Source organism: Pyxicephalus adspersus, chromosome 3 (assembly GCF_032062135.1).
Source record: "Pyxicephalus adspersus chromosome 3, UCB_Pads_2.0, whole genome shotgun sequence".
In the NCBI taxonomy this organism is placed as follows: Eukaryota; Metazoa; Chordata; class Amphibia; order Anura; family Pyxicephalidae; genus Pyxicephalus; species Pyxicephalus adspersus.
Window position 1 is genome coordinate 96,162,702 of NC_092860.1, and position 26,683 is coordinate 96,189,384.

The following is a 26,683-nucleotide window of genomic DNA, read 5'->3' on the forward strand; positions in this document are numbered from 1 at the left end:
GGTGAATTCAGGGAAGAAGGGGGAGTAATAGCTTTATCCATATATGTAATTTGCGGTTCACTGTGGTGTGGCTCACAAGAGGACCATGTGTTTCATATATGGATCAAATGGCTCACAAGGACATGACATATATGTAACAATGGGATACTGGAAATACTAAAGAACTTAGGCATGTCTGTCCAGCAGGTGTTCAGTTTGATAGCCTGGTACTGCTATTTCTCAAAAAAGCAGAAGGAGCTCAGCACAGAAGTCTGCTAATGCTACCATGTTAAGGCTATATCCCCACAAACAGCTATTTTACAACATTCACAAATACAGAAATAACATTGTACATTACAAACAGCACACACCATTGCTCTAAAATGTGAAAAAGGAGACTCAAGAGCTTTCCTGGCAGCATAACATAATAAAGAACAAATTCACATTATCTTGAAAGTTTTTATTCTTACAAATTGATAAAAGAAGTAGACTACAAAGACACATAAAGTATAGAGACATATATTTTTCCTATAACCCAAGATATAAGACTTTTGTTTAAAATTCCTACTAATGCCAATGAAATATCAAACACAGTCAACAAGGCTACCCACATATTGAAGGCTGAAGCCACAATTTACTGCAGCCAAACATGCATCAATTATTGGAAATAATGAACTATTTATATCCAGCTTATGAATGATAGTCTTGGTGCTGTGTTTTATTTCATTGATGATACCACTGTATTCGAAATTCTAAACATATTAAAAAAATAGAACCTTGCAAAAGGAATTGATAAAAAAAAAAAATCAGCGTAAAAAAAAATTAACATAGAGTTCAACATACATTTAAGGATACTGCACAGTGTAAACATAGGACAAAATCTAACATTATTCTCTATTTTGATGAGCACATTAAACAATGAATGAAAATCTTATCAATATAAATAAAGTGCCATTACTTTTATACCCATATTTGGCCCTTAAAGCTGGCCTTGAACCTAGCACAATGTCCGCTGTTTATTTTCTCCCTCTCCCCCCGTTGAAACACTAGGCAACAAATTTAAAAAGACAACCGCTTGAAGGAAAAAAATATTCACCTTCTCCTCTGGCTTTGTGGTGCAGAGGGTATGTCATGATCCTGCAAAATGATATTCCAAATTACATGAGAAAATGGTGCCGCACAGTGGCAGGGCAGTCTTCTTGGGAGATTTGGTGTACTTTACATTCCCCAATTCTTGCTGGAGTGCTCACCTAGGTGCCATGAAATGGGAGTGTGTGTGTGTAGAGGGGGGGGGGGGGGTGGTAAATGAGTATCTGTTTTCATTTTTGTCTTTACAGTAAGCAAGGTCTGTGAGGAAGAAGGCTAGAAACTTTATATATTGAACTTGATTTCCATCTAATTAATGTATATTATAAATAGGCAAAATGAAACTTCAAAATATAATCCAAGTTGTAAACTATCATCTGCAAATTAACTGTCTGTCTCTCCATGTACGTTCTCCATGTGCACCTTGAGGTAGTCATTTCTTGTAAACTTCTTGTGGCAAAGCTGGCACTCTGCCATTGGACGATTTGGATTGTGAGTCAGTTTGTGTCGAATCAACATTTTTTTCAGACTGAAGGACAGATCACAAACCTGAAAAAGTAAATTAAAAAAATTGTAAATATTCATTTTTCAGGGGAATGAAGCAGGACTTCTTTAAGACATACAAAGCAATACAAGCAAAGTATTTAACAAAATGTGTATCAAGTTCTCAAAAAGACTTTTCATTATTCTAAAGTGCCTATATGGTAACCATTGTAGCCGTGGATGATGTAATAACACAACAACAATGTATCCCTCTACTTACATCACACTGGAATGGTTTTTCACCGGTGTGAGTCCTCATGTGTTCATCTAGCCCACGTTTCTGGCTGAAGGCCTTGTTGCATTCAGTACACTGGTATGGCTTCTCCTGTAAATAATAAAAAAAAGAAGAAAATAAGTTTATTCTAGACTACACATACTAAAAAAAAAACATACAAGTAAAAAAACCAATCCAATGCAATGCCTAATGCTCTAGTAAACATTCATACTTTAGCTATATCCTCTTTCCTATGACAAGGGCAAATGAACTGATATAGACATTTTATCACAGTCAAAAACAGAGATTATCATAATAAAAATGCAGCAATCCACACCAGTGTCTTGCCACCTCATTTGTCTTCTTTATGTCATTTCCCTGTCCATCATCTTACAAGGAAGTCAAAATATACATCGGAGGCATTAAAAAAAGATTAGGATAATTTCCTGAAACGTGAGAAAAAAAGAGAAAAAAAAATATTCTTTATACAAACCTGAACAAATAATATAGTTAAGCTGTATAATCCAACATAATAAACAGTGTAATCTTATAAAAGTCTCATATAAATTCTCAGGATGATAGATGTAGGGATGTACAGGATGAAGCAGTGGACTGTGACTGCTGCAGAAAGGAAATAGTATTGTAAGAAAGGATCATGGAGAGATGTGTGCAGTTGTATGGTTTAAGGTGCTACTGTGTTATTGGTGTTCAGGTGGCCTGTAAACTGGTCATACAGTTGGAAATTTAACACTTCAGAGAAAAGAGAGCAATCACTTCTTTCCATGATTGAGTGTGTTCAGTAATATTGTAATTGGTATGATTTACTAAAGGAGTTTAGAGTCTTAACACATATTTTGTGAATATAACTTTAATTATTCAATGTGAAAATTAATTTAATTTATTTCGTCTGTACAGATAGGTAAATTATTCACACAATGTTTTTTAAATCTTCAGAAAATTGCCAAGATCAATGGCACGAGGAAAAAAAAAGTTAGAGAAATACAACATTTTAAGTGGCCAACACTGTTTCTGTTTCACTTATGTTCAAGAGATTTCCTTAAATTTCTTGTTATGTCTTTAGTACAGGAAAGGAAAGAAAATCTAACAGGGTGCAAATAATAAAAAATAACCTGATAGGGGGTTTAACCCTTTCTTGCTCTATACAGAACGAAATATTAATGGCTGGAAACACAACTAGGGTTCTATATATAAAGCAGTTATTCTGACACACACTAAACCATTCCTGATGAAGAATCATCAGATCTCTATGTGTTTTATTAGCAGTAACTGATTTTCCACAAGGAAATGTTTTAGTGATTGCCAGATTGTCCACTTTAAAAAGAGACCACTTAGAGTTTAAAGTTGTGTGAGCCTGTTATTGCTGACAGCTGTCAGCTTGCTTAGTACTGTCTCATTCACCAAGTTAACGTTCTGACCATACCCGTCACACTTATATGGTTAGTCGGGTGAAAGCAGTCAAAAATAAAAAATGTCACAGGATTGGCAACTTTGGCCCTGGATTCTTAAAGCTCTCCAAGACTGGAGAAGATACACTTTTATTAGTGAACCTGAAATAGATCTGGTCCACTATTGAAATCATTTGCTAACATGATAAAAGTATATCTTCTCTAGCCTTGGAGAGCTCAATAAATCAGGCCCCTTGTTTAAAGTGATTTTACCTAAACTATTTTATCACCTAAACATGACATTTAGAGCTATATTTATAAAGCAGAGAATCTGACATTCCCTCATACATTCCTTGGTGGGAATCAATTACTGCCATTAAATCACGTGGACCTGGAAGATTCCCACAAGAAAATGTCTGATTCCCTGTTTTATAATCAGCCCCCCTTTAAAGTATTTTTCAAAAAAACATCAAAAAATAACAATGGATAGTAAACCACAGCAACCATTCAGATTGTCAATTAATCGATTTAGAATATCAAATTATATTTTTAATGGCTGATTTGAGTAAACTGTTTTGTATTAAAAACACAAAAATATTGACAAACACCTAGTTTTGAATATTCTCAAGTTATGCATCAGTAATTCTTTATATTTTTAAGCATGGTATGCTTCTACTGACTTCAAAGAAATAAAAAAAAAATTCTTGGTTTGTCTTGTGCCAACAATATAGATTCACATCTAATATTTGACGTCAGCATGTAACACAGCTGAGCTATTTCCATTTTAAATGTATTTAATATGCATTTTGGAAATTAACACAGTGTACCTCGTCTCTGAAACAACATGGAATGCTGTTTTATGGCTTATGAAAACTGACCAAAGTAACACGTTTCCTTACAACTGGTTTATGTTTCCATACTGATCTCTATATCTCTAGAGGGTTTAAAGCTTCCTTCCTCCACAACACTCTGGATTTAAACAGATGGGGAGCTGCCCTCTACAATAGCCCTCATGACAAGAAAGCACCATGAAATATCTGTAAAATATATCTTAATAAAGTATAAATATTAGGAGTGCTAAGCCCTGAGTTTCAGAAGATGGGACGATCAATTTATAACGGCAACTTTTTTTCTGTGGAATGATGAAATGTATAAAATCAAGGAGAATAAATAGAATATTTATTCTATATAATGGCATTTGCAGGGTAGCAGTTGTAGATTCTACCAGGCTCACTTTTATATTACACTACTGTCAATATGTCAATACGAAAGTAAAAAAAAAACAAAACACATTTTTGGCTCTTTCAGGTTGGTCGCAACTATAGTGGAAACCAGTCTGTAATTTAGAATACAGTATGACAGCTTTCTTTGGGTGCGTTAAGGTGTCAAGCTGCCAGCTGCCAAAACTGTAAAATAATTCCAGGAAACATAGGCTGTACAGATTTATTTTAGACCTACACTATAGAGAGATCTGGCTTTACTAAAGTTGAGCATCCATGTATATTTGCAGAAATTGTATGTGCGCTGATGCAACCCTACATAGTTATTTAGATGATCATACAACCAAAAATCAGTATGAGCATTATACACAACGTATGTTAGGATAGGTATGTCTCTGTTGCTATTACCTATATACAACTCTTTTATCAGCTTAGTAACACAAAGTACTGCTCTAGGCAGACATATAGCCTCATTTCTGTACAAAGGAGAACAAAATGCAAACAAATGCAGAAGTGTATACTATGTCTGCCAAGTAGCAGAAAAGACTGTATGACTGTATGTAAAAGCAGTAATACATCTGCATTCTACTCTCTCCTCAAACAATTTTAGGAAAGAAATTTGACTTAAGTCAACCTTTAAGTCATTTAAATTTGTGCAATTTACTAATGCACTTGCATACCTGAACATTGTATACAGTATAAAACTAGTATATTAGCTTATTTCCCCAAATGTATTATTTCATTTACATTACTTTTTACAGGCCTTTTAATAAATTAACATATAATACATGAAAATAGAACGCAAGCACTATAGCTTTAGAAAGATAGAACTGGTGCTTTTCTATCAAATAGTAGTAAAAGTAATTTTCAGTGAAATAAAATTTACCATTTTCTGACATACCAATTACATTGTATTATTAGATATCGACTAACTGAAGTTTTCATAAGGATACCACAATATTGTACACTTAAACTGGTTATGATAAAATACTGCCGCTGGATTCCTGGTATTGTATGACAAAATGGGGCAAATCCTTCTTTTATGAAGCAGTATGATGAACAGAGATAAGCTATTTTTTACAAGATGAATTTCATTATTTCCCATGGGACCTGGTTTAGCTCTGACGGTAGAGTTAGAAAATCTTAAGGGTTATATTAAGGTAGAATTAGCTTCCCAGTAACTAAGTTGGTCAAATAGTGAGGTCAGCAGTGAACAGTGCAACTAAACTTCAAAATCTAGAAAAGCTTTATTCTAACAAAATGATTATGCTTAATATGTTGGATCCACAAATGTAACAGGGTTGAACCCCAGTCCAATTTTGTGTATTTTTAAGTGTAAACTATAATAATGGATATTGTGGAAGTCAACTTACTGCATACCTACTTCCTTACAACCACGTGGAACAAAATTTCCTTTTACTCCGAGAAGTAAATAAAGATAATTTTTTAAAGCTTGCATGTACTCCTTAAAACTTAATAATAATTTGTGGGACTTGGCATTATCTATAAACCCCAAATATTTGTTTCTGGCTGCACCTGTTTGCACGTGCTAGTGCAGTAACATGTGAGATAAGTAAGGTATTAAACGTGAAAAGACTCACATATTAAAGGTGAATACGTCTTTAGAAATACAAACATATCTTCCTGGTATAACTGAGGATTAAATAAAAAATACGTTAGGTACGTTGATTTTATAGAAATTTAAATTGTGTGGATTTAGAAATGAGACACCCCTAGAGTTATGAGTTAACCGGAAAATGAAATAAGGAGGAAAAATTGATTCCCAGCAAATTTCTAAGAGGTAGTGCAAGATACCGGCAGTTCCACTAGGAAAATATAATATGTGATGGTTGCATTGCTGTTGTGATTGAGCAACTCTTTCTGATGTTATCAAAGAGGATATGACTGCAGTCTGCCACATGCTTGTTAGATAAACAATTCAATATTTCAAAACGTCTCACAGATGACACTTACAGAAGGTCTCACAGATAATGCTATAAAAACCACCATTGTAACATTATTATTAGTGATGCAGCCTTGTTCTCTATAAAAATATATTTCTGCCCTTGTTATGTGTTTTACAATGAAGGTTCTGGTTGGCAGAAAGGGCCTAGTTGAGTTTGTTTTAAACTACATGTGCTTGTTTAACCACAAAAGATGATTAAACTATAGTGCAATATAGACAAATGTGGAAACCAAGGGATTTTCCTATGTAGGATCGGGTTAACTCAAACACTTCAGGGGTATGAGGACATTTTTCTTGCTGATCTACTGGATGTGCAAGGATCAGCTTCTGGGTACCAAAACCAAAAGGAAAGTGAATGTTAATGAAACCTTAGATTTTATTTATACTTTGCTTGGAATAAAAATGTACATCTAAAATATTTTCTATTGACAAAAGTAAATGCTTAACCTATTGTTTGTCATCTTAACTCTATATTTATGCAGTGAATAAGTTCCAAATACATGTATGACCTCATTCTGTTTTATGTAAATGTCATGATGGAAACAAAAACACACCTTTGTAGATGGACAACCTTTTATAACTTTAGTTTTTAGGTGCATAGTTTAAAGCTCCAGTCATACAGCCAAATTCACAGATTAGATGTATATATGGTGGTGTTTTACCTGCCAAGGGATTTGTTTTTCATTCCATCTAGACCTGTTATTTACAAAACTCTGCCATAAAGAACAGCCTTGTCTAAAAGAGTAGGAGGCCAGATTTTTCTGCGCTGCAGTTCAGCAACATGACTTCTTTTTTCCCAGCCTGCAGCTGGACTGCGAAATGAAAAGCCGCAGACTAGAGCTATGACTAGAGCTATCTCCACCCTTCCTTCCAAGCACAACTTTCTGCTGTTTCTCCTTCCCTCAGCCTGGGCTCACCTATATAGGTACTGCAACAGACTGGCACTATTATAAGTCATTATAAGGCACGTATACTGTTAGCATGTAATAAATACAAAAATGAAGTAGTAATACATAAACAACTGCAGTGTTTCAGTGGCAGAGATTGATTGTCCACCATTATGTTTTGATAAATGTTGGATTCTCTGCTTTATATATAGACCCCTATACATTCAGATTACAATGCACAGAGGAATACTGCTTTTCCCCAGCCTCATCCACCCTTTTTGGCTTAGAACCTAATATGGTCATTAGGTTTAGCAAAAGTGTCAGCTCTGACACTTAATAAATTAATAAATATCTGACATTATTTAATAAATTAACCCCATAAAATATAAATTATGGTTAAATAATATTAAATTTGTGTGTTGACAGTTTGTGGCACAGTTGTGTGAAAAAACCCATAAATGATTAGTATTGATAAGAGGAAAAAAGGGACTCATTTATGTTCATTGCATATACAGAATATTCTGTGCTGTAAAACACTTTCACGATCCCAAACATTTTTGCATAGATAAGATATCTATTAAAATAACAGCAGCACACAGCAGGAATTTAGTGTTGAAATGAGTGGTGAAAGGTGTGGAATATATGCATTTCCTAAGTAAACATGCAAATATCTTAAGTTCAGTTAGCTATTTACCTTAGACCGCAGACAAAAAAATAATTTTGAAAATTTCTTGTTTTATATATATATTTTTTACATGTACTACATAGAACATTTGTTTCTGTTGCTAAAATATAGGAAACCTGAATGCTAGTTACAAAATAATTGTCCACTTATCAATAAATCTCATAATTCTTTGCAGCAAACATCAAACCACAGAACATTTTTGTCAATCACATATAAATAACACATGGTTATATATTTTAAATTTACACAGATGATGGGGCACCATTTCAGGGAAATGTTATTGGACATAGGAGCTTGGTAAACCTAAACTGTAACCCTACTGTGCAGCACAGGGGGGATTGATACTTTGAATTTCACTTTTGTACCTATGAGGTCTTCAGATGCAAACTCCTAGTCCAAGCCCTGCTTTGGAAGCCTACACAACCATGTGGTAAATGTACCTTGATGATGCCCTCATAAAGGTGGGAAGAGCCAAAATCTTCATGCACACATTGGGTTTGAGAGTTGTTATGGCCAGAAAATTTTATACATACTTTTATTTGTACTATAATGAACAAGGGTATCTACGGGGCACTGTAAGCATTTTAAATTTGCCAATATGCAAGCCTGAGTTATAATGTCAGGGCCTTCTTTTGAGAACCATTTTATAAGAAACTAAATATTTTTTTAAGTTGTAAACATCCCTAATGTACAGCACTTCCTACTATGTTGTTGCTATATAAATACTTTATAATATTAATAATAATAATATTTTTTTCCTACCAGCCCTTCCTGATAAAAAATAAAAGGGTAAAATGCAGTAGTAGTAATCCAGTGATAGCAGTTTATTGATCTATACTATATATATAAAAAAACAAATATACAAGCATTTAAATAGACATATGTGAAATATGGAAGAGGAAAAGTTAGTCAATAAACCATACTAACAATTGCAATAATTTCCATAATAAATATTGTCTACAACCACCGGAGGATCTATATCCAGCATTCTCAAAGCATACCAAGAGGTATGTTCAAAGGTATTTATAATTTGACGCTTTATTGAGTGAGGTTGAGTCTCTATGTATGATTTCCATGTTTCAAAAAACCTTGCAATTTTATTCTTTTTCCAGGGAGGCTTCAATCCAGACCATTTTCAAAAACACGCTTTGGTTTCTCCTTCAAAAGCTTGAGTGTCAGTTGCTTTGACTCTAACCATTTATGTAACATTGTTTTTTAGCCACAAGGGAAAGAAAATAAATTCTGGCTTCTCCTAGTAATCCGGGCTCCTTGCAAATTGTATGTACCCTAAATTGTCCTGTCCAGGGTCAGTGGAACATAGTTATTCAAAGAAGAGGTTACATAATGAGCTACCTCTTGCCAAAATGGTTTTTTTTTTCTGGCAGTTCCAAAAGGCATGGAACAAATCCGCTTGATAATGGGCACACTTGACTTGCCACATTTAGAAGTGGGAACATAACCCATAAAATACACAGAATGGGGGGATATGTACACCCCATGATAAATTCTAAGAGTCATCTCCCTGTACATTGTTGAAGGGAGAGCGGACCAAATCTTGGAAAATGCTGTTAGAATATCATCAGCAGTTTTATTTAGAAAATGGTCAGACCATCTAACTGGACCCATTCTCCTAGTCGAATACTGTTTACCTAGTAGAGTAGGGTTACCCTTTAACAGCAAACTACCCAAAGTATTTTTCCAATCCTTAGCAGACAAGGACTTCAATATTCTCGAGGTGTATGACTGCAATTGCATATAAATATATATTGCCGATCTCAAAAAAGGAAATTCAGTCACCACTGCTTCAAATTGCAGGGGCCGCTCTGTACTCGTATCTACTAGTGATTTAATCGTTAAAGTGTGAGGAAGGTCCAAATTGCCCCAGTAAGGCAAAAAAAGAGAAAAGTGACAATTCAAAAGATGCCTTCCTCAGATCTTATACCACACTAACCAACACGAATACAGTAAAGGGTTTAATGTAACATCCTCAGGAAGTAAATCTCTATGTATGTGCAGAACATATTTTAAATTAATATTTGGGATGCATTGTTGGTCTGGTGCGGAATTAGCATACATAGAAGTGTCGTCTAGCCAATCTTTGATAATTCGCATAATAGAGGCAGCATTGTACAGTTCAATATCAGGAATGTTCCGGGTTGGTTGTTGTAGGACACCTTATCTCAGCCTGGCATGTTTACCCCCCCATATAAATTTGGAAAACATCCTTTAGACATTCTTGATGTCAGGTTTTTTAATCACTAAAGGTAAAGTTTGGAGAATATACAGAAGTCTGGGGAAAATGACCATTTTTAATAAACTGATTCTCACCAAATATGAAAGCATCAGTTTAGACCAATTACGCACTTGTTCGCTAAGAGCTCTAAGAATTGGTTCTATATTCTAAGAATATAATTTATAGAGATATTTGGTGATCTAAACTCCCAGATACTGTATCTTCTCCTTACACCTTATAAATGGGTAGGCTCTGCTCCATATTGGTCTCCCAAATTTTTCAAATACAAAGCTTTTGATTTATCAAGATTAATGGTATAACCCAAGTTAAGACCATATTGGGTAATTAAATCTAAAATAGAAGTAAAACTGCATTTGGGATTTGATATAAATAACAAGTCATCTGCAAAAGCAGTTATTTTAAGGGTGTGTGATCCCACTGGGATGCTTTTAAAATCTGGTAAAGCTTCTAAAAGTCAGAGAAGGGGGTCTAGGGCCAGGTTAAATGAAATAGGGGAAAGAGGGCAACCTTCTATCACCACATTTTTAACATTAAATGAAAGGGTGGCTAACCCTTGTTTATAGTGAATGTGTTTTTAAAATATTTTTTGCGCGTGTGCACTTTTTTTTTTTTTTTTTTACATTTTTAAGAAAACACATCAAGTGACGTGAGGAGCCAGAAAAAGAAGAAAGGAGATGGCCTAGCCTGATGTCCTGTCCGTGCTGGAAAGAAAGAAAAAGCCGGGTCAATGCGGAACCTACTAGACTGGATTGTGGAGAAATCAAGGTGTTATTTTTTTATTTTATCAGTTTTTTTTATGAAAGTTTAGCTTTAAGGCATCTTACAGGTAACTCTATACTTTGAAATTCACAAACATATATACTTGGAAAATTATTACATATGTCACTTCCTGGCAAAGGGCAACAATACAAAATATGGAGAATGAAGTACAATGGCAACCATAAAGAAATCCAGGCAACCTTAATTATTGTGACCTTCTGCAGTGTTAACTTATGTCTTTTGTGAGACCCTTAGGTGTGTGCCTCAATATTAGATATGGTTTTGATAAATATATTATACAAAATTAGAAGAAGACTTAAGACTCATAGTAGCCCAAATACAAGCTTTAAGATTTGAGCTTTGCCTCACCCCATACCAATAATCCCTAATTAGAAGCAAGGCATTCAAATGATGATAGACATTACAAGTAACTGAATATAATTTATGCTTGTACATATAGGTATTGTAAAAAGCTGCAACTGTTATTAATACTCAAAATGTTATCACGGCAGCTGAAATAGGAAAGGATTCTCTGCGGAATCAGAATCCATTGTAATTAAATATTACCATGTTCCCTGGAAGACACAAATAAAATGGATATTGTCCATCTAATATACAATAAAATCAAACAGCAGGTATGGATCAATAGGTTTTCACTTCATAGATTACTGAAATGTGTGCTATGACCTTCTAAGAAATAAATCTCCTACTTATGAATATTTACATAATAACACAACCCTAATGAATTAAAACAGTCACACAGGTATGTAGTATTTATACAGGTGGTGTAAGTACAAAGGTACATACTCTATTCATGTAGATGTCTCCATGTTCTTTTTTCTTACCTTTGTGGGAGAAGTAACACAACTGCAGTGATTGGCACGTTAGATGAAAAATAAAACACAATTTATGATATGAAGGATCTTAGGAAACCCTCATTGTTTGTATGTTATGCTGGTATGTTAGTCTAGAATTAAAAAATGATTGTAAATATGCAGCGTGTATGTGCTCATATGCATTGTTATGCCTGACAGAAAATAACAAAGAAATACCTAAGTTAGCCAGTGCTGCTTCCTATTAACTCTGCTCAGTAGGTGGACAACCCCTGCTGGTACCTGTGACTAAGTGTTAGAGATCATAGTTTCTAGAAGTTAATGGGGGTCACATTTTTATAGTTATGTGTGAAAAGTATAAAATGCACAAACAGGACTCTCTTTCTGCTTATTAAGCTCTGGTGTCCCTGGAGAACAACTGACTTAATAATTGCTTCAAGGTATCCCATGTCTAATGATAGAAATATTTTAAAAGTACAGTGCTGTAGTACTATGCACAATATAATAAATATTACAATAAAATATAAGTTAGTCTATCCATGGCATTCTGTTTTCAACTAGATTATTTGTGCTAATTTAGCAAAATTTAAATCAATGAGGTACTATTAGCCTACAACGAGCCTATTAGCATGCAAGCTCCAACTAGGCTCTTGGAGCTTTAATATGTGTACATGTACTCTTAAGCTGCGTACACACGTCAGATTTTTCTTGCCCGATAATGGGCATCGGCCAGATATCGGGCAAAAATCTGGCGTGCGTACAGTCGGCGTCGTCCATCCACCGAACGACCTTCCTGGCGGATCCACGAACGATGAACGACGACCGATCCTAATGCAAGGGAAAGGGGAGAGCGCGCAGCAGGGTGCCGCTCCGTCGCTCTTCCCCTCCTCTCTCCATAGAGCAGAACGGTGCTGTATGTACAGCACCGTTCATGCATCGTGTAGTCCTTTGTCGTTGGAAAGGATCGTGAAAGATCCTTTCCAACGACAAAAATTGCACGTGTGTAAGCAGCTTTAGACTCCATTTTATTTCAACCTTAGAATGTATAATGTATGGTTATCATGCAGGGGTGGGCAGTCTTGCATATTCACCCCATATTCTTGATGTTTTTAGTGAGGAAACATCATTTTATTTTTATTGTATTATACATATATAATGGAAAAAGGCAAAAAGCAAAAAATACTGTAATCCCTAATTATGAACCTATTTCATAAAAAGGCTCTTCACTTTCAAAGTTTACTAAAGTGAAATTGTGTGACCATTCCAGACTTTGGTTATCAGTTGGTCTAGTATATTCTAATGTTTTCAAGTGGGTATTATTCAGCTTGGAGGTGATAACACAGAGCTACACTAATCTAAATAATCATTTACCATAACCTACTACAGTTTCACCAGAATTAATGTTTCGTTGACCTCATCAAAGAAAGGACTTGCTCCAGTGGAATTTGTGTAGCCCAAATAAAAATCACAATTAAAAAAATATTGCACAGATGCTTTTAAAAGCCATAGAATAGGAGTGAAGTATTCCTTCTGAAAGCTAGGATTTATAATAAAATATTAATTATGGATTTATACAAAGTCAGCATATTTATAATAATAAAGGACTAATACATTTGCATAAGTGCTTACTTAAAACAACTTGGGTTGAGGAGGGATAAATGCTTCAACTAGTGGGCACTGTAAAAATGTAATGCAAGATACCCATTTGTTTAACGTTCACTACTACAATCAGTGGAGATTACAAGGCCACTGCTGTCTATAAAACATTTATGAGGTGCTTATATGGCAGTGTGCTAATCAGATATTCATAAAGGAAATACTAGTGTAATACCATCTTAACAATATGTGGTTCTAAATAAGGTGTGAAAAGTCATGTTCTGGGCACATGTGCTGGACTTAAAGACTTCCCAATACCTGGTCAGTGTATGTCTCAGTTGTTATTTTGCTGGAGAATGCATTATTAGTGATCCAGCTCTGGGCAGGCTAGGGCAGTCTAACTACACCATGCATCTTTACGAGAGAGCTATTTTAATTTGTGTTATGGTAAAACAATACTAAAGAAATTGTTGTTTAATGTATTGTAACATTGAATATAATAATAATTTGATCATTTTGTATATATATATCGATTTGTAATTAAACTGACCCTGTATTGTTTGGTACAAATGTGCATTACAATGCTGGAAATAACAAAGAAATTAACCATGTGAACTCATTAAACATCTCCGCTAACTGCACAGCTGTGTAAAAATAGCAAAATACTTTTAACAGTGGTTAAACTTTGCCTGCATCAAATCATCTCATCCATGAATAATTAACTATGTTAAATAATTAAATAGTTTATCATATTATATATAATGTACAGTGAGCAGACAACCCCAGCAACAGTGTTACTGTAGGGTAACAATTACCCACCCAATCAGAGTGTCTGAGCTAGGGTCTGTATATGCCGACAGTTGGAAACATCAAATCAATGAAATATATATTTATGTTTAACAGTAATATTTCTTACTTTCTAACCCATCTCAGTTATATCGGGAACAAATATATAAATATAATAAAAGATAGACTGTATGGTTCTTCTGGGAATTTACTGCATGTAGCAGGGAAAATTATCACAAATACATAATAGAAGGATCTAATCAGCTTTGCCTTGGGGTATTTTATTTTGCATCAATACACTAATTTAAGGATTTTCCCAGGTTTCTAAATATATAGAACTGTATAGAAAATACTTAAACAACTTAATTAACTGACTTGGGAATGACTCTGGGTTTCAGAGGGAAACCTGGGAACACCTGGGTTCTAAGTGTATCATGCTTTTCTTTTTGTCTTTCCCAAAAAAACATTGAAGCCAAGGCTCACTCCTACATATACACCACTAATATCTACTCATAACTCGTTATGATCTGAGCAATTTTCAGTTTATACAAGAGTCTGGGTTTATGTGCACCTATAAAAGGCAAACTAGGTGTAGATGAATACATTTATGTGCTGCAGAATATGTTGGTAGAAATGGTCAAGTGGAAGTGCTACCTAGACACTTTTATAATTGCATACTACATGAATAGGCATGGGAAACTACCAGTAGAAGTACTGTATTTCCCAGGCCCAAGTGTTTGGCAGAAGGGCATTTTTTTTTCTACCAATCTCCTTAAAACATACCTGTTATTTATTTTTAACTTTTGGCAACTACATAAAATAAAGCATTAGCATAAAGTTGCAGGCATACTTACAGCTGCTACTACAATCTACCCCCAGCATGCATAATGTTTAATTTCATATTTATTACTGGAGGGATATTAAAAAAAGTATATGTCTCAGGTATCTGAAATGCTAGGTATGCTTCTTAGTAGCTCTCACAAAAGCAGCAGAGTCATCCCTCTGTACCCTATAAGCCACATTTATTCACTTGAGTATATATGATGCAGGTCATCTGGTTTTCTCCCACAATTAATAAATATCCTAATAGGGTAATTGGACTCCACCTAATGTTTGTGCGTATTGATCTAGATTGAAAAAACCAGGCAGGTTGTGAAGTGACTGGCTCAGTGTACGGGATAGGGAACCAGAATGCTAATATACATCAATAAAACAAACATTAATATATGTCAGCAAACAGAAAACAAATCAGGCATAGGAGAATAAAACAAGTGTGTAAATCCAATTGTCTGTGAAACCTAATCACTTTATCAGTTAATTCTTTACACAAGAACATAGATCATCGCTGATGTGCTGACATTGCCTATTTCTCAGTTTAATGCTAACTGTCTATTTTGTATCAAGGAAACTCTTCTTGATTTTGCAAAATCCAGAATATCAAGTGGATATTTCAGAGTAAAAAGCACTCTGAGATAGGCTGAAAGTTTTTTTTTTATAATTATTTAGTACAATATTTTAATAATTGTTCGCCATGGACTAAACAAAACACTGGCACACTCATCATAGTGTGAAGATCCTAATATTCACAAGCTCTGTCCAGATTTGCAAGGGTCAAAGCAGTGAACACTTCGTGCTGAGCGGAAATCAAAAAGAGCTACAAGGTCATGACACTGCATATCACTTTCATGAAATCACACAAGGAATATTCCAAGAGATCTGGTTTTCATGTTACTGCTACATTGTTTTTTATCGATTGGCAAGTGTGTAATTGCAATAGTGAAATCACTGGCAATGATATCCCTGATTTCCAAGGGTGGTCCTCACTCAACACTTATTTTTCCACTTTGAGCTGAGCCATCCAAATCTACACAGGGTTCCCTACTGTGTACACTTCTGGCAGCTGTTAGACCTAAGTCAAACATTGGAATTCCTTTTCAGTAGTGCTTAGTAAAAGCTAATTTATTTAGGCTAGCATAATGATTCAGTTGACACACGTTAATGATATCAGTGAAAGCTAGGCCTTGTCTACATGTAATTTAAATTCTTTAATAACGTATATACTATGAAAGAGGATTGGGAACTCCAAGACAGAAGAAGCATTGGAACTGTCATATATTACTGTAAAGATATGCTTTACAACACCTCATAGGAATTCTCTACAGAGCTGTTATTGTTTGTCTCCCTAAAAACGTATTTAAGAGTTTGGGTTTATGGTTCATATTTGAATGTAATGTATTTGAAAAAGAAAGATCACCTATTGATCAGAGACAGTCTCCATTTTGCTGTGGTAACTCTTTAAAACAAACTCCTAATCACAGAACTGCTGATTATAACACATATAAACACATTCACATAGCAAGATAAACACGTATGCTTCAAATTTGTGTATGTCTGTGTGATGGTCAACCTTTACCATACACAATACAATTGTACAATACCTTTGGACCTAACTGCATAGAACATTACATGTTGGCAAGTCTAGGAGATTATACAATCTGTGTGCGGCCATCATAAGACCTAATTGATATTGACATGGGACCTAATCTACTATAGTGGAAACAAATGAGAAATTTGGAGCCCATCACTGCACCTTCAAATATCATATTTTGTGAATTTACTGTGGTGTCTAAATACAACAGGAAACCATTAGGGGACAAAATAAAGGCTTATCTGAAAACCTGGAATATAAATAATAATGTTACTCCCATGTACATAAAAATTTGAACCATTTCTGTTCGATGCAACTTGCATACTGCATATCTTGCATACAGCCAATATGATATTCCTGGGTTACCTCCCTAGCTTTACGATTAACGTTAATTAATGGGTAACGATTCTACCCTTTTGTGTTTTTTTTATGTTTGGAAATATTTTTGCAACAGATTTATGGAAATTTTAAAATTAGCAGAAAAGATAAAATTCTATGAAATATTTTTTTTGCAGTCAAATATTATTATAGTTCACAAAAGTTAGAATATATTGCATTAATAGAATACTTTTGCTTAACTAATTTGGTTCATCTATTTTTAGTTAATTCTAATGTCTATAACTTTTTTTTTTTTTTAAACACAATACATTTTATTTTTTAGGTAAAATAAGACTTAGCTGATATGGCATCCCTCCCTTGGAAATGATTCTAAGAAATGACTAAACTGTTCTAGAATGTGTTTCTGATCATGTAAACAGAAAAAATGTTGATGCAGAAGATAATTAGATTTAGTCCTCTATTTCCCAGGACACAAAGTACAAATATGCTTGTTTCAAACAAGCCAAGCCTTTGTGCTACAAGGCAATAGAAAGGAAATAACTTATCTAAGAGGTCCATCAGAAACGTCTTTTACCCCTTTAGCTAGGAACTCTGAGACCTCCTGAGCACCAAACAGATTGAGGGTCATCTAGAACAGGCAAATCTATCGGATAAAATGAATTACCTGAATAAAGCTAAGGTATTTCAAAAGCTTTGTGTTAGGCATTAAGTAATACAGATTGTGGTTTCAGAGGATGTGCTTCTCTCTGCCCTTTGACATATTAATCAAACACTAAGGAAGTCAAATGACATTAGATCAAATTCCAAACAGAAAGGTGCATAGTCACTGAAATGAAAAAATAAATTAAAATAATATTAATAAAAATATATATATATATATATATATATATATATATATATATATATATATATATATATCAAATGAACATATCTTTACAATTAGATGGAATTATTTTATGTGGTTCTGAAGTCTTCATTTTTTTTACATGCAATAATTTCAACTATTTTATATCTGTCTTTTGTTTGATATCCATACCATTCAATTTATATTGATATCCAATTTAATATAAGTAAGAATTCCCAAAACAGTAGCTACTTGTCTTTCAGTTAGCTTTATTTGACTAAAACCTCTGACTGAGCCAAGTCCTATGACTCTTTCAGTTGTTTGCATAAGTTTCAGCTTAAGCTATTGAGTTCACCTATTTATTTTGCTTTTTTTTTTGAAAATGTGCAATATTTTATATTACCCTAAAAAGGATATATTTTTAAATTGTTTACCTTTTTCACTTCTGGCCATAACAAATAAAGTAAATGTGTACAAAAGTAGGAAACATCCCCTTACTATAAGCATATAAAAATGATTATTTTTATTCTTTCATGATACACAAGGGCTAATCAGGATAATATTGCAGAATTATCCATTTACACTGTACGTTTCTCACAGGAAAACAGGCTGTATCCTATTTCGTGGGAAAAATTATCTTACATTTCTATCTATCTCTAAAAAACAAACTCCACTTTAGTCTATTGGGAAACCTGAAGATGCAAACATTGGATAAAGTACTCTCAGGGAAAACCTAGCTAACTTTAGCTAACACCAAACATCTTACAAATGAAGTGAAAAATTTGCAATGCGTACAGGGTTCTCAATATATCTACCATAACATCTATACAAAAGGAAACATGATTGTATATTTCTAAACACCCATCACTGATCTACTAAGTGTTAAAAGATATATCTAAATACATTGTGCCTAGCATTTTGTGGTAGTCACTACAACAAAGAGGAAGACACATTTACCTAAAATGAACCTGTAAGCATTTTGAAAGTTTTGAAATTCATTATCAAAGCAGCCAACCACAGCTGACTATTATTACCATTACTAAATTTTAAAACCTTTGTAGTCAGGGAGCCTGAGTTCTGAGATAAAACAGGTCCCTTAGAAATAAGCCTCACCTCCTATAGTCCCATTATTTTATGGGATCCGATCAACAATCAATAAGGGAACCTAAGGCTGTGTACACACATGTAATTTTCTTCATTGTACTTTCACTATCTTTCCCGTCAGAGCAGTGTTGGCTATAGTTCAGTTTTTTTCTTTTTTAAAATACTGTACTATATATTCATTACGTCACAATTTATTTAAAATTTTACAAATTGTAAATTACAAATAAAAAATGTACTAACACCACTTGACACATTCTATAACTGGGGTGTCAAACTCAAATGCACAGAAGGCCAAAATTAAAAACTTGGACATTGGAAATTTATTTAAAAATTTGAGGAAATTTTTCTTTCTTATTAGATATAAAACCTTTTCATATGGAAACAAAGAGGTTTTGCTTCACATTCAATCTGGAAGAAGCCTATAATAGAGAAAGAAGCATAAGAATTTTAAAAAAATGTATTTAAGAAAAAATCTTATGCCTCTTTCTCTATTTGTAGCCTTCTGAGTAAATTTCAATGATAACTTTTTTGCACAGGCCTACAATATTATAAACAATTTTCTTCTATGAAAATCCAACCATTCAAGTCCATGCCTTGGAGAAGCAAGAAAAAGTACAGCTGAGAGGGAGTGCTGGAAATACCAGACGTGGCCAATGCGGGGCTGGAACTCCCTCTTCATTGAAATAGCTCCGCAACTAAAATTTCCGGCATTACTTGCGTCTATAAAACAGTCCAATGCGGGGCCACTCATAGGCAGAGAGCCCGCTGGTCTATAGACGCGAGTAATGCCGGGAATTGTACTAGCGGCTTTATTTCAATGCAGCGGCGGGCCAGCTGCAATTTATATTTAGGATTCCTTTGGGGGCAAAAAAAGGACGTTGGGGGCCAGATTTGGCCCCCGGGGTTAGAGTTTGACACCCCTGTTCAATAACATAATCAGATATTGTGAAATAAAAACAAGCTTGTATCTGTGATTTATGCTTCCAAGACACCTTCCTACTCCATTTAAATAAGCCATTTGAAAGAAACCTATAAAGAACCCCAATGATCCCTTGGCATTGCTGGAAATTTTATGGTAGATTTTTTAAATTATATACTCCCAAATCCTACAGTTCAACATTAAAGTAAAATCATAGAAATCAGTTTAATCACACATATCCCTGCACACAAGAGCCTCAGGAATTTCACAATTTGATTATTACATCACATACTAAGATGAATGTGCTATGACTACTTCCTGAGGGAGTCCATTCCACATCTTCACACAGGATTCCTGAAAACCTTTTATCAACAAATTTTAAAAAGATTTTTTTTTTTATATCAAGCTAATCTCTCAAAAAATGAACAAATTTATAAATAAATAAATAAATATATCCTCAAAAGCAATATCAAAACCAATATATGAGAAGATTTTTAGAATTAACTATAACTTATATTGCTGTAGCAGGTGAGAACCTGCTGATTTTAAGATAGATTTCCCTTAACCCGAAGAAAACAGGAGAGGACGGAAAAAATGCATGTTTCTTACTTATTTCCATGTTTATTAGTTTCCTGATGACCTGGAACAAGCATAAAGCTAGTACAGTCAGAAATCTTAATCTTAGGAGCTATCAGAGCAAAGCGGTCCCAGTCCTATATATCTAGTATATCATCACGAACAAGTTCTGTACACCAATTCTCCAAAGAAATAGCAGCCTCCTTCCGCCATTTTTACCAAACACTTTATCATTAAAGGACTCCGAAGGATTCTACTATGCAGCATCCACCACCAGCCAGTGTGAATAAAGAATATTTCTTGCTTCTGATAGCTGGGCAGCGGAGAGACAGTTGCAGGAAGATTACTCGCTATTAGCAGCCAATATCAAGAAACCGATTGCAAAATACTCACGAGATGGTACAGAACGCCGGTGGTCCTGGCTAAAATGTACCCTGCTGTTAGCTATCTTTGCTGGTACTGTCAAAGTGCCCAGGGAACATTATTGCATATATTTTGGAACTGCCAGCTTCTGCAATCATTTTGGAGAAAGGTAACAGATATCATTAAAACACTGACAAATGTGTCTATTCGTGATAAGCCGGAGCTGGCCTTGCTCCAGGTCTCCACCATGTCCAGAAAGAAATATACTGCATCCCTTTTACATTACCTTTTAAAAGCTGCAAAAAGCTGCATTCGTATTTTATGGAAACAAACAGGGTAACCAACTATTAAACAATGGATAAATAAAGTTAATGATATTAGAGCTATGGAAGATCTAGCAATTGACGAGCAGTCTAAAGCCAAAAACACACGTATATGGTTTTATTGGGAACAGTTTATTTGGTCAGCAGAATATCTTACCTGTCAGTGATAACTATGCAGATTCTTTTGTAAAGTCTTTCATAATGTCTGGGAATATGTATTTCTGTAATGCACATAAGCTATGCATTGTACACTGTGTATTTTTATTGTCTTAGGAGACTTGTCCCCCTCCCCCCTCACCCCCTTTTTCCATCCCCTCTTTCTCTCCCTGCTTTTTCCTTGTTTTTTCCCCTCCTTTTCTTTGTTCCTTGAAAAAAGTATACAAAATGTTGACCTTCCGGGTGACCATTTTATGCAGATGTCTCATTTACCTATGATGTTCAGTATATTGTTGACTGATAGTTATCTGTTTGTTTTGACTATGTCATACAATTTTTTGTAATGTTTAATGTTGGTTTCTTGGAGTTTAAAAAAAAGAAATCTTAATCTTAGTTCTTGTTCTGGATCTATAAATTACAAAGAAATGAAGCCTTGGGACCAACACAACAGCTGGGCAACAATTGTTTCCAAGAGCAGAATTCAACTATAGTAGTCTATGGAATTATTTCTCTTCTGTTTTTAAGGACCATTTTTTCCCAATGAAAATAGGATTTCTTGCACTGTATTTTAATTAAGAAACAAAGTCTCAAATCAGAATAAAAAATGTTTGAGTGTGGTTGGGTGATGCATAACTAACAGGTCTCTCACCTTTAAACAAGGGAGGTATCTGGCGAATTATGACCATCAAAAGACAACATGTTCAATCAATACTGTCCTGTATCCGGAGCTATATAACATAGATACTTTTCAGCTTTCACTGGGTGCAGTTTGTGTGGAACCTTTCTTGTCTTGTTTGCAAGTAGGTAATTGTGTCCTAACTTGTCAGACAGCTCAGAATTTCAGTGTAATAGTGAAGTGAGTGAAGAATGTTTCTTCAACAAAGCTTAAAGTGATTACAAGTACTTGGGAGGGGTCAAAAGTATGTCCTCTTGATAACATACACCTAACAGGTGGAGCAGGACATTCTCCAGGTTTTTAACATGGAACTATAGCTAAAACAGTTTGTTGTGTGGAGAATAATTATAGCCTGTGCAAAGGCTTTAAACATTAAATGGAAAATGTATTACAAAATAGTGGGGCTACTGTTGTAAATCAAGCAGATTGAAAGTTAGTGTAAAATCAGAACCCATGACCTTTAACACTTGCTCCTTATGATCCTACAAATAAAATATACCTAAAATATAAGGCCACAAACAGTTCATAGATTCTTTATGTTTTTGACTTCAGAAAGCCAATGCAGATAGCAGCAGTTCTAGAAATCACATTATCAGTTTGTTGAAGCTGGATCAGTGTTCATAGTTTTTACACAATGCAAAATCAAACAACAGGAAAATGTTTTCCAGACTTTTTGCCTAAAGCTAACAGCATTTTTAACCAGTTAAAGACCTTAGACTTTTTTGTGTTAGGGAAGCTCAATTACTTAAAGGTAAAGGGCCTGATTTATTAAAGGTCCCCAAGGCTGGAGAAGATACACCTTCATCAGTGAACCTGGGTGATCCAGCAAACATGGAATGGATCTCTTCAAAATCATTTGCTATTTGCTAGCATATGTTTTGAATCCTAGACCAGATCACCTAGATTCACAGATGAAAGTTTATCTTTTCCAGCCATAAAGAGCTTTAATAAATCAGGCCCATAGCTTCCTTATAAACAACATTCTGACCCTTTTTATATTCACTGAGCCTCATTTTCCCAGTGCTTTATTCCTCTATTGTACTTGTCCTTCACTAAATATTCACTGCACTATGTCAGATGGATTACACAACCTCCATCTCACATGAGAGTATTTCAGCCTTTTTTGGCCATAAGTGGGGAAAGTTAGGGGTCTCTTTTTCAAGCCTTTATGCACCAATACATTGTAACTGCACTACTGCACAGTGCAGATCAGTGCATTATAGTGAGACCAAGGGCTAGTACATTTACACTTTTTAGATGTATGGATGTGCAGGTAAAATCAAATGGCAATGCACTGCATCACACATATACTATGTTGTGTTTACATGCACAGATACATGTGAAAGGGTTCCAAGTATGTTGAGAACATTTTAGGTAAGACCTCATTAGTTTGTAAATACAATATATTGATATTTTTTTTCCAATTGCTTAAAAACTAAGCAAACACTGAGACAGACATTTTTGTTCAGAAAGAAATAGACGCTTGTGGGAAAAATACCTTCTGGTGACTAGTGTTGGTGTTCGAATTCGGGTTGTCCTTATATTCGACCTGAATATGGCTGTTGGAATTCGAATAGACCCGACCCGAAAAACACAGGATTTGACGGCGCACATTCATGTGTAAAAAAATGTATTAAAAAAATGTATGTTAAAGTAATTTATTGAATGTGTGTGATTTGTTTTACTAACTTTTATTTTTTTAAAGGTTATCCCGCAATGACAGGATGATTCCCACTGCTGCACAGTCGTGGGAATCCTCCTGTCAGAGTGGGATCCCCGGGCACTGGAGGTTAAATGGGGACAAGTCTCACCATTCATCACCTCTAGTGCTCTGTGATTGGATGAGAAAAGGTAAACCCTGATGATAGCTCAAGTGTCAATCACGCTGTTAGGTTAATTGTCTTCCCCCTAAAATTGACCTTAGACTGTAATAATGACATATGACTATGATAGGGAGCATCTTTGAGGGCCCGTTAGTGACATGACTATCCACTTTGTACAACGCTGCGTAATATGTCAGCGCTATATAAAAACTGTACAGTAGTAATAATAATAATAATAATAATAATAAACATTACATTTATTTCTACAGATATATACACAATATTTATTTACTACAGAAGCTTCTACTGCTCATCACTTACCCTTGTATGTGTCCGAATGTGCATCTTTAATCCATCATTCTTACTGAAAGCTTTGTCACAGTAAGGGCACTGGTAGGGGCGCTCACCTGCAAACAAGATAAGCATCACAATTACCATATGCAACCCATGGCTAGAAAACACTGCCCTGACACATCAGGAAAGCTCAGCATGACTATGTCAAAGGAGGCACATTCTTCTAGCCTGAGGTTCATGTTCATTTACGAAAAGAGAAAAACAGAGAGTGAAGATCTGAGCTTTTAAAAACTTCACATAAAGTACAAAAAGAGCACACTGGCTACATGCTGGGCTGGATCAAAGCACAACTTCTCACCGCCTGATGTTTGCTAACAACATATGAATGCATGTAGGGAAATGCAGGGCAAATATGACAGTTCAGATAATGGGTGAATTATGAACCATTTTGTTGTGGCTGGAATTTTTATTCAGAGTGCTGCTTTGATACACACTATTCGTAAGGGTGCTAACATCACTAAACATCTGTTGAACATTTCCACATTTCCACCATCTGGAATGAAGCCATCACATTTAATTACTGTAATCAAATCCTCCCCCTACTCTATATTTAACTAACAATGTACATTTACATTTGGAGAAATGTTGGTAGGTACAGTAGTACAAACTATCTGTGACATTTAATAAAATACCAGAAAGTAGCAATTCTAAGTAAACTGTAAGAATAACAATTCAAAATGTATCTGCTGTGTACAACGTTTTATTTTCCTGGCAGTAGCAACTACAGCAGTTTAGTGTGGTGAAAACAAAACAATGGCAACCATAATGTCTAAATATCATAGTTTGATGAGATAGTAATGGGAAGTATCAGTCCTGAGCAACCTAAACCACCTACCACAATGTTGGTACAAACAATACCACCGTTTGGGGATTGTGATTAATGCTTCTATGGAGGATATAGATATAGTTTGTATTTGATCATATTTGGGGAAATATAGGTACATTTCAAATTGTCCTACAGCAGAGTATACATTGATCAAAAATAGGGGAAACTGAAATCACATAAAAAATATTAAACTTGAGAACCTTTATTGATATACATTGGGAAATTCACTGAGCATAAAATGACATAGTGAACAGCCAATGGAAACCAAAATGATTAACTTACTAAGGGCTGGATCTGAAATCACACTAAGGATAAAAGAACTGAAATCACAAAACTTTACATTGAACTTTATGTGAATTTATTCACATCAACTCATAATGTGGCTCAGTACAGTGTATGGCCCCCATGTGCCTGTATGCACTGACTGAGAGTTTGGACATGTTTCTGATGGGATTGTGCTCTGGAGGATCTCAAGCTCCCAGACCTGGATCAGGGCATCACTGAGCTCCATGACAAGATGTGGTGCTACATGTTGGAGTTGGATGCACTGATACAAAATTTCCCAGTTACTATCTGTTCTATTGGATCATGGGAGCAGTCAATGGCGTTATTGTTTTCATCATCCAGGAACTGCCTACACACTCTGGACACATGAGAACAGGAATTGTCCTGCACTAGGAGGAACTAAGGCCCCACTGCAACAAGGTAAGTTCTGACAATGGGTCTAAGGATTAAATCCTGGTACTTAACAAAGGTCAGAGTACCATTAGCTAGCACATGGAGGTCTGTGCAGCTAATTCTGATGCTCTCTGACCAATCAAGCTGCATGGTGCCACTACAGGATGGTGGGGAAATGGTTTGTGGTAAAACTATTCCCTCTTTGGGGGCTGGCTTAGTGTTGCCCCACCTTCTGTTGTTGGTTTCACCCAAGTAAGTGAGATTGATTCACAATTATGCTTCCTAACTAGATATCCCAAATCTTCTAATAACTTTTATACTGTGCTGAATGCATGTTTCTTACCTTTTTGTGAACAGCCAATATTTATTTTAATTTATAAAGTAATGTGTTCTTTCAATGTAGAGGGTAGGGAGAGAGTACCAAGAAGTGAGACTGATTTGAGAAAATAGTTCTAGACTATGCCAAGCCTCATAATTGATCAAAAAATAGGGAAAATGGAGCAGGGGGACAGGGAGAAGAAAGGGAGACTTTTTTAGGCTCTTGGTAGTTATAAAAAAAAAAACAACTTTTTATTTACAATAACAATCAACAAGATAAAAATATAATTTAGGTGATAAGAGGTATATTGTCTAACTTAGGTGAATCACTGTCTTAAATGTTTAGGATAGTACAATCAACAACAATACGGTTTTCAACTATTCTTTCAATGTAAATTTTTCCTAAAATGCTTTTTGAACAATATAAGGTTTTAAAGTATCTATTTGCAAATCTTTTTTTTTTTTTAGGTAGTGCTAGGTTAACCAAGTCCAGATAATGCTAGCAAAGTGTCAAGCAGACCTGAGGATATGTTTATCCAGTTGAAGGTGTTTACATCCCATGGATCAAACCTGGATAACCCCTATAAGATTCAAGTCCTTGAGTGTCAATCCTTGATACATACAAATTGTTGCCTGGAATCTACAGAGGTCAAGGTATTTTCTGATGAAGGCGGACACCTGGGAATTACCAATCTCAACTGTGAAGATGATTTATAGGACTGTCATAGCTGATTATTCATAA

The 26,683-nt window shown here is 35.0% G+C and overlaps 1 protein-coding gene across 2 annotated transcripts in view; it reads right to left on the reverse strand.

The window, feature by feature from the left end:
- Positions 1–424: 424 nt before the first annotated feature.
- PRDM5 (PR/SET domain 5) overlaps positions 425–26,683 on the reverse strand; it is an 87,260-nt gene continuing 61,001 nt past the window's right edge. For both annotated transcript variants that reach the window (XM_072405784.1, XM_072405783.1), the window contains 3 exons: positions 24,087–24,172; positions 1,829–1,933; positions 425–1,614 (listed from right to left, as the gene is read on the reverse strand). In XM_072405784.1, coding sequence (XP_072261885.1) covers positions 1,450–1,614; positions 1,829–1,933; positions 24,087–24,172 — 356 coding nt within the window. In that variant the 3' untranslated portion in view covers positions 425–1,449. The remainder of the gene's footprint in view (positions 1,615–1,828; positions 1,934–24,086; positions 24,173–26,683) is intronic.